Source organism: Eschscholzia californica, unplaced genomic scaffold (assembly GCF_041429995.1).
Source record: "Eschscholzia californica isolate CP2 unplaced genomic scaffold, dmEscCali1.0.p SCAF_1, whole genome shotgun sequence".
In the NCBI taxonomy this organism is placed as follows: Eukaryota; Viridiplantae; Streptophyta; class Magnoliopsida; order Ranunculales; family Papaveraceae; genus Eschscholzia; species Eschscholzia californica.
Genome location: NW_028238198.1, coordinates 72,845,188 through 72,854,649, shown reverse-complemented (window position 1 = coordinate 72,854,649; position 9,462 = coordinate 72,845,188). Strand labels below are relative to the sequence as shown.

The window sequence follows — 9,462 nt, the reverse complement described above, 5'->3', positions numbered from 1 at the left end:
AGGATCAGTCAAGTGAGACAAACATTTGATCATAGAAAAGCAGTTGCCGAGTACATGATCAAGAGTATTCCTCATTACTGTGAATGTTTCTAAAACAATGGCTAGACCATTTAAAAGGAAACTACCTTTAGCACCTGGAGGACAAAAGGAATGGAATTATGAATTCCGATTCCGTATCCTTGTTAACAAAGTTAAAAACAAGTATCGTAAAATTCCTTCATCAGGTATTTTAAACCGGATGTGCGGCTCCGTAAAGCTCAAGGAAATCACATACTTGACTAAAAGAAGTAAAGATCCAAGAGGGAGCAGAAGCAGTAATGCTAGGGATGCTGAAAGGGATCAAAGTCTTCTTTTAGACACTGATCTAGCTTAGAACTTAATAGTGATTATTTTGTTTTTCTAGAAACATATGATGTTTTAAACCAGTGGTAAAATTAACTGAAGGTTAACATTGATAATGGCTAAAATCAAGAGATTCAAACTCATTAAACTTCAGCATTGTCAATTAGGTCTTAAGGACTGAATTGACAAAGTCACCCTTTTCAAAAGGCATAGAGACTGGTAATCTATTAGGACTCATACAGTGTTATGCAGACCTATAAGTTTACTTGCAGAAGCTAACGAGAGAAACTTCAAATACGTACTCTGACAACTTCATGAAGTATGGAAACGTACAAATCATAAAGTATAAGTCGGAATGTTTGAAAGGTTCAAACAAAGTACAAACCGAAGTAAAAGAATCATCTTGACAAGAGAGTTTAAGTCATCCGATTAAATTGGAGTGATGAAAACTTGAGTCAAATACTAAATAACCATCAAAGGAGTTGAGAAAACGTTTCCCAACTCGCTCCATGGAACACATCTGAGGGATGGTGGATTCAGTGGGAGTAATCGAACATTGCTATGCATAATTCGATCAAAGATGGGTTTAAGCCAGTCTTCCGAATATTTTGGGACATATTCTATAAACGATTGTTTTCACACTTACCAAAGTCCGTCTAACAGCTAAGCTTGTAAAAGCATTACAAAACTAGCTAATATCTGACGCAATTTCTTTTGAAAGAAATTTGGGCTTCTTCCACAACCAATCAAGAGAACAAAGTGTTTGTTGCTCATGATAGTATTCTTCTAATAATTAGCACACCTGGTCGTCTGGGAGAAAAACACTAATTATTACAAGAATAAGTGGGAGAAAAGTACAAGTCGATTTAATTCGATCATGAGAAAAATCATGGAGGGTCATGAAGAACAATCATGAAACTTGTACAAGACGATTAAAGTCGACCAAGAGCAACAAACTGCGGCTCCTCGGAAAAGGAGAGGTTAAAGACATGATCTTATAAACCCACCGCACAAAAGCGAATGTCATTCGCCGGAGAACTCTCAAAACAAGTGAAAGTGTCTCTAAAGGAATATCTTAAAGTAATTGAGAAAATTCCAAATTGTTGTTCAAAAGCCCTAAAAGGTCAAATCTCAAAGACACAGAAAATAAAGGTTATTTCTGAAGAGATAAAAGACCTGCGCAGAAACGGAAACTGACTCTAGATTTTGGCTAGAACCCAAAATCATCGTGGAATCCATATCTCGTCAAGACATGAAGCTTGATAATTTAAGTCAACAAAAGACCTAAATTGGTTTTCCAAAATAGAAAACTGAGAAGGATGGAAACATTCGTGTTTCCCGAAACGAGACAAGAAGAATAAAGATTCTTCCAATCAAGTTATGTCCACAAGCATGCTTCAGAAATCTATCGACGGATTAAAAGCACGCAAGAGTTAGAATCTTCGATTCAAAAGGCAATCAGAGAAATTTGATTCCTGGAGAATGAAGAAAATCTTGAATCACGAGTTTCAAGAAGGTAAGTGGGAGTAAACAAACCTTCCGGGTCCGTATGCAGAGTACATACAAAAGATTGAGTACGACATAAGGTGTTGTATAACAGTAACGAACTGACTCAATAAAGGACCACACACAAAAGATAAAATGCCATTTTGGGCATCTGAAGATCTATAAGCATAGATCAAAAGGATGATAGGATTAGAGAGACTCAGTACGCTGAGATGCTTGAGATCCGAAACAGAAAATCTAAGACTCCGAAAGTCTAAAAGAATTTCGACCCAAAAACTCATGACAGAGGGCGTTGCAAAACTCGGAGTCTAAAAGACACCGATGAGCTAGCACGCATGAGAGAGACATTTATGTTCGAAAACATAAAGTCAATCATATTGGACATGATTAGCATTTAAACATCCGAATCGGATTGGAAAACCGAAACACTACTTAGTACATCCTAGAAGGCTAAAGGATGAAGTAGTACAAAGTTGAACATGTCATCGTAGCAAACTTCCAGACATGGAAGGAAAGTAGGCTAAAAGTGTTTTAAGCCGGGAACTGTTGCAAATACTACACAAAGAATTAAAGGCCTTAACTCTAGTAAAGATTACTAGATATTATCAAGGTTGAAGATAGTAATCTTCAAATTAATTGATAATAAGCAAAGTTTAAAACCGACTACCACGGTAGTCAAACTAAACTGTCACCTAAGACATAGTATGAGATTCATACACAGTCTAAGGCATGAGGTGTAATTTTAAACCTCGACAAGTAAAACTGAGTGGGTAAAAGGAGTTTTACGGAAGAGGCTCAGATTTACAACTCTCGTTATCAGAAATAATAAGAATTATTTCACCAGTCGTCTAAACTTGGTTTAGTGTTTAAACGACAGTCCATAGATAATAAAACGTTCCGAATAGGTTTGTCAGATACGTGATCTGATGAATGAAACCCTATTAAGTGAACTTGGAATATTTATTATCAAAAATCCCTGGTCCAGGTCATTGCATGGACAACAATGACTCACGAAGACTAGCACGGGAGTCGATGGGTTAGCGCAGTTTCATGGGCTATAGGAATAGTATATTCTATTCGACTACGTGGGTGTATAAAAGGTTTATACACTGGATAACCCTCAAATGAGAAGTACATCATTCGTGATGAACGTCAATACTTCTCATAAAGACAATTGGAGAGATTCCTCAAAACATGAGTGCTCCACTCATCTTATGTAAGGAATGCCCGACTTTGGTTCCGTTAAACGCCGCGTCGTAAAAGGAGGTTATAAAGACGGATACTGGGAAGGACAGGATAGACATGAAGTTAAGTGGGAGCGCAAGAATGGATTGTGTCACCCTAATCACATTAGGTACAAAGTGTCTCAAGGCCACTTGATGAGTAGCAACTGAAAATGCGTGGCCGCGCTCAAACGGATTAAAAGTTAATCGTTTGTCTTTTACAGTTGTACTCGGATATCAAGAAAGTCTGAATGATGTGACGTATCAGATGGGATACTAAATTGACACGGGAATCGAGGCATTGCACTTGTTCTAAGTCCAAGTGGGAGTCTGAAGGAGTTGAAGGAGATGTCCTTCGACCAAGGTGACAATGCGAACAATTTGTCGGATAGGACAATTGATGTGGAAGATCATCAAGTCCGATTGATTTAGGGATCGTAGAGTTGTAGCTAGAGACCAACTACGATTTTCGAATTACGAAGTAATTCGCGGCTAACTTCGATCGGATCCTACAACGGGTTACACATAAGAGTGACAAATTGATCTAGGATATGACTAGTGGGAGTGAGATATAATCATGGGAGTGTCCCATAAACATATCTCATAGGCCTAAAAGGAATTAGGCAAAGATAGTACAAAAAGGCCAAAAACAGGGTTTTTGGGCCTAGACCGGTTCGGGTACTTCTAGGACTCGGATTGGGCTGAATTTTGGAGGGTTAGTTGCTGATATAATAAACATTATATCTGCCAATTTTCGTGGTGTTTGGGCACCTCCTCCTTAGGGAATTGAGAAAATACCAATAGTTGCTATTTTCGACTATTTCCCTAAATCTTATTCTAAAGGGTGTTTTAGGAAACCTAAAAGGAGGTGGATTCTTATTAGGGTTCTATATAAACACTCTTAGGGCAGAGAATAAGGTGTGGAATTTCTCTCTAAGCTTTCTTACTCTACCACATCAAGTAGAGAGGAGAAAGTGAGCTAATTCCCATTACTATCAATCTAGTCAAAGAAGAAGGTGTTCTTCTTTTCCAACCACCATTGGTGTGCTAGCTATACAACAAGGTGGGAGATCAAATTGATTGCTCGTGTCCCAAGTAGAGGAGCCACACTTGAAGCTCTTGGTCTTCTTCAATCAATTCAACTAGTTCGAGGGAAAAGCGATTAAGGTAATTTACTATCTCCATTAGATTAATTACTAGTTTTGCATGTGATCCTGGGAATACTAGTGTAGACATTAGATGTCATATTTCCGCTATAAACACTAGTAGAAGGGTGTAAATCCCTACAGTTAGATCATTAGAGATAAGTTTATGAGGATAAATCTTGGCCATTGGGAGGAGGGGGAAGATACCTTCCTCCCTTATTATATAGATACTAGCTTATAGCCCGTGCCTCCGGCACGGATGATACTATTATTGTGACTAATTCGGTTTTTAGTTTTCATCTAAATTTAGAAAAAAAATTGTTCCTTTCAGCCCCAAAAAAAAGTAATGTAGAAGTTAAAGAGGAATATAAGTGGAGAACCATGTAGTGGTGCTGCAATCTATTAATCGGATATGGATAACATCCCTGATTTCAACCCTGGAATTAAATGAAATTGTGTTTACAATAACAGAAATACTTGCCACATAACTAAACTGAGAGTATATGCGATAAAAATAAGTGGCATAATCCCGAAAGAGCTCTGTCTGTTTGACTTTTCTCACCTTCCTGAAATTGGATCAGAATTACTCAACAGGTCCCGTACCTGCATTCCTCAACAATTTGACTTCGTTAGAGAAACTGTTACTTGATATTAATGCACTATCCGGACCTGTACCAAAGGAGCTTAGAAGTCTTAAGAATTTAAAACTACTGGCTTTTGGGTCAAATAACATATCTGGATCACTACTACCTGAGCTTGGGTGTTTAGTCAATCTCGAGTAGATCTACATCGACAGTGCAGGGTGTTAGTGGAGATATTCCTTCGACTTTTGCTAATTTAGTGAACATGAGAATCATGCGGGCATCAGACAATGCCTTCACTGGCACAGTACCTGATTTCATTGGAAATTGGACGAAACTTACTTCTCTCAGATTCCAAGGGAATCCATTTGAAGAACCAATTCCATCCAGCTTATCTAACTTGACCTTATTAACTGATCTGCGATTAAGTGGCTTGGCTAATAAGAGCTCATCAGTGGATTTTATGAAGAACATGAACGATTTAAGTGCATTAGTTTTGAGAAACAAATTGATTTTTGGTAGTGTTCCATCCAATATCAGAGAATATGGAAAATTACAAAGGTTGGACCTCGGCTTCAATACTTTAACTGGACGGATACCTGACTATACCCTCAATTCGAGTTCTCTCCAGTTCTTGTTTTTGGGAAACAATAGCTTGTCTGGTGTTCAGAGAGGTCTGCTGCTCTTCTTGAACTTGGGCTTCTAGTTGGTGAACTTTTCTTCTCAAACACTACCAAGCTCTCTCTTTGGTTCTCTCCTGTTCCACGAAAGCATTTAAGCATAAGTTGTAAAGAAGTAGATCAAGTGCAAACATCAAAATACATTCATTGAGTGAGAAAAGAAACATACCAGCTCTGTCCTTAGTGAATCCACAAGTACACAACTCTCTTTATCTGACTCATGAAAATGGGCAGAAAAAAAGTTTCTTTGAACTGGTTTTTAACGAAGTTGACCTTCACAACAATACGCATTTAATAAAACAGATTTTTCTAAAGAACCAAAGTCTAATAATTCATGACGTTAGTAAACTTCAGAGACAGGTAGCCTGAAACATAACATCTGAGCGTTTACGAATGTCAAGTAGGAGGAAAACATCTTATTGATTCATGACGTTATACTGTTGGAATAAGAATGGCCGTCAACTATAACACGATATATCAATCTAAACTAATATCAGAGTAAGTAACCAATCTAAATAGGAAAAGCTGGTTGAAGTAAAGTTTCGGTTCTAGACATCACATTTTGCTGTGAGAAAGTAACATTGGGTATTCATGTGAGAATGATACAAGTGATCATAATTCACCATTATGAATCATAATTCAACATGGAAACTTACAAACATCAACTATATATGATCCTCTTTCAACAAAAATAAAATAAAAAATCAACTATATATGATCCAGTTCTAAAGGGAATAACAATGATATGATGTAAAAGATTGGGTTTTGGGAACTAAGATCAATCTATGTTAGAAAAGAGATTTCGGTGCTATAGACTCTGTCGACTCCTAATTCTTCAAGTTCCGATACCACAATTGTGATTGATAAACATTGATAAGGTTCTGAAATATCATACAATTATGGAGAATAAAACATTACCTGTAGTGTAAAGAGGGTGAGGTCGCTCAATTGTATCGGTAGAAATCGAGTGATCACTGTAAGAGTATTGCCAACTTTTTGTAGCATATCCTTAAATGGCTTAACCTAGAAAAATTTGAGAAGAGGATAAGCTTCAATACAACATAAGAATGAAAATTATGTTTTAAAGTATACGCCACAATGCCACATTAAGTTCCATTAAGACATCAAGGTCTTCTTAAATCCTCTTATTCCATCCTATTTGGGTCTATAACCTGATTTTTAGTCCAATGCACTAAATATGAGTTGCTATCTCCCATTAAACAAATTATAGATATCTCAATGTTCTACTACTCTTATTGCATCCTATTTCAGTTGTTAACCTGATTTTTAGTTCAATGCACCACATATGGGTTGCTTTCTACCATTAAACAAAGTATACATATTTCAATGTTTAGTAAAATATAAAGTAGTAGCACTGCAGTTCACATTTCTAAATTCATAATAACTCATGCCCAAAAGAAGGAAAATCTGAAACTGATTCATTTAACACTTTCCGTTTCTCACTGACATTTAATCAAACAGTTTCTAAGCATGAGAAAATCAGGAAAAAAACATTCCTAAGCAGAGATTAAAGCTCTTAAACAATCTAGCAATGAAATTGGGGAAGAACTTTATTAGTAGTATACATAGACGATCAAAGACAAAAAAAAAATAGCTTCCTTGATAATCTATGAAGAACATATTCTTAGATAGAATCCAAATCACCTCTGAAGTAAGAAATTCATAAAAGAACAAAAGTTTAAATAAAATAATCATATTGAAGGACATGAGAATTAGGAATAGGTCTAGGGTTTGATCGTAGAGATGGATTACACCTGATGAGAGGATGAGAGCTAGAACGGTCGCCATTGATGGAGCAGATGAAGAAATGTAACAATCCATAGAGAAGGGCGTTGGAAGGTTTGATGATATTCTAACTGGGAGATGAATAGGAAATTAATGGTGGTCGGTGTTCTTCAAAAGAGGTGTCCCTTGATAAAACATTTATGATTGGGAACCGATAAGATGTGTCCCGTGAGAAAAAAAAAAAAGAGTGATATCCCAAGGCTGATCCAGCGGTTGATATCTATGCTGATATGGATCGGACGGCTGGATTTATCCAGGAGTTTGTCCCAGTCAGCACACATCCACCTATTTTATTATATAGATACATAATATATATGTATATTCTTACTATTTTTCTCTAAATTTACTGTGCTCTGTCTCTTTCCTAACTTCTTTACGTACGTAAATTGTAGTGATATCTTTTCAAGACATAAATAATTCTCATTCTTTTCATAAAATTTATATATATTATTTTTATATAATTCAAATGTGTATAAGATAACTTGTTAAATCCAGTCAACGCGATTCACAAAGGGAGCGTCTACAAGCGCCTCCCGAAACTACTATAGGGGCCTCCGAGCACCCCCCTCTTCTTATTCTCTTCTTCGTTTTTTCTTCTTTCTCTCTCTACGGTCTCTCTCTTCAAAGATTTTGTGTTTGCTGCTATTATCGGACATGTTTTAAAAAAAGTCGAGACATTTCGAATTCTTTGCTAACACGGGCAAAGTCAAAGAAAACTTCTGAAATTTTTTCAATGTTGGACCTTGGACATATAATAGTTCTTCTTCTTCTACATAATAATCCAAATCAAAATGATATATATAATAAATGAACGGAAAAAGATACAATACAAAGAACCCTAACCCTAGAAAGTTTAGATGGAAACTCAAGGGGGAACACAAGGAGGGAGAAGAAATATCTAATATGAAGAACCCTAACTTTAGAAAGTTAAACGGAAACTCAAGGGAGAACGAAGATAGAGAAAAATCCTAACCCAAAACAAAGCCAAAGAAGATGAACTTTGATCCGAAAAAGAAAAAACACTGAGATGAGAGAAGAATACGAAATAGCTTGATCAAAGGGAATAGACTGGCCCAGTCCGAGGCAATGTTTTCGGCATCGGACTGGCCAGTCTGAGTGCAGGCGCCTGTAAGAGTCGTGTGTTGACTATGATAAAACACTTTTGGGAGGCCCCTATAGCAATTTTAGAGGCTCCTTTAGAAGCAACCATTCACAAATTAGCCGCGTTGAGAATGTCCCTACAAATCGATAAATCACATTTAAATGTCACATTTGGGTCTGCCACTGACCTTTCTTCTTTTTCGAAGCAACTTCTATCTTCTCTTAATTATTGTACAAAAGCCACAAAGTTAATCCACTTATGTAGATTTCCTTCACCCTCCTCCAGTCTATGAAATAGAGAGGCAAAGGAAGTGAGAAGAGGAAGAAGAAGAAGGTCACTCAGGGATTACAAGTTACTAACTGGTATGGAATGATCTCAATCATCCATGAAGAATTGGAATCCTTAAAAAGGGTTCTCAGACCTATAAGTCCAAAGAAGAACTATCTGTTTTTCTAAGATTGAATAGAAAATCAATTGACATTTGAATTTGATATCTTGAAAAAGAATACAACCCATTAATTTGAAATCTAAAAAGTTTATTATACCCATTAATCAAATCTATTTCATACATTAAAAAAAGCTCACCCCTTTACTTGATTCCTTTATTAAACCTCCACTAAATCATCATAACATCAAATCAAACCCTAAATCAAATTTCTTATTGTTTCCCTAAATCCCTCTTTAATTAGTAGTAGAAGGATCAAAACTAACAAGTACAGGTGAAGCATTTGCTTTTGGTTTTACAAAAAGAACAGCATTAAACATTTTAGGAACTCCATTTTGAAGAGCTGATATCTTCAAATAGTAATTAATTCCTGCAACTACTTGTTTCTCTGCTTTCTTAACTTCTGAAAATGTAAGAACATTTCCTTTTAATTGCTTGTTATATTCTTTCACTGAAAACTTACCCAGATCTTGAATTTCTTTATTGTTCTTCACATCATTGATTTCTGTTCTTCCTCCTAATCTTCCTCCTCCACCACCAAGCCCATCAACAGAACAAGAAGAGAAAAGGAGAACCAAGAAAAGGGTAATTGAGAGGAAGATAAAACTAGAAGAGGGAAATTTAAACGCCAT

The 9,462-nt window shown here is 36.4% G+C and overlaps 1 protein-coding gene across 1 annotated transcript; it reads right to left on the bottom strand.

Moving 5' to 3' along the window:
* Positions 1-9,066: 9,066 nt before the first annotated feature.
* LOC147568957 (cysteine proteinase inhibitor 4-like) lies at positions 9,067-9,462 on the bottom strand. Its single transcript, XM_086661424.1, has one exon. It carries the CDS (start codon positions 9,460-9,462, stop codon positions 9,067-9,069), a length of 396 nt encoding a protein of 131 aa, XP_086517550.1.

Coding starts and splice junctions, on each gene's coding strand:
- LOC147568957 (XM_086661424.1), bottom strand. CDS start 9,462: ATGGCGTTTAAATTTCCCTCTTCTAGTTTTATCTTCCTCTCAATTACC.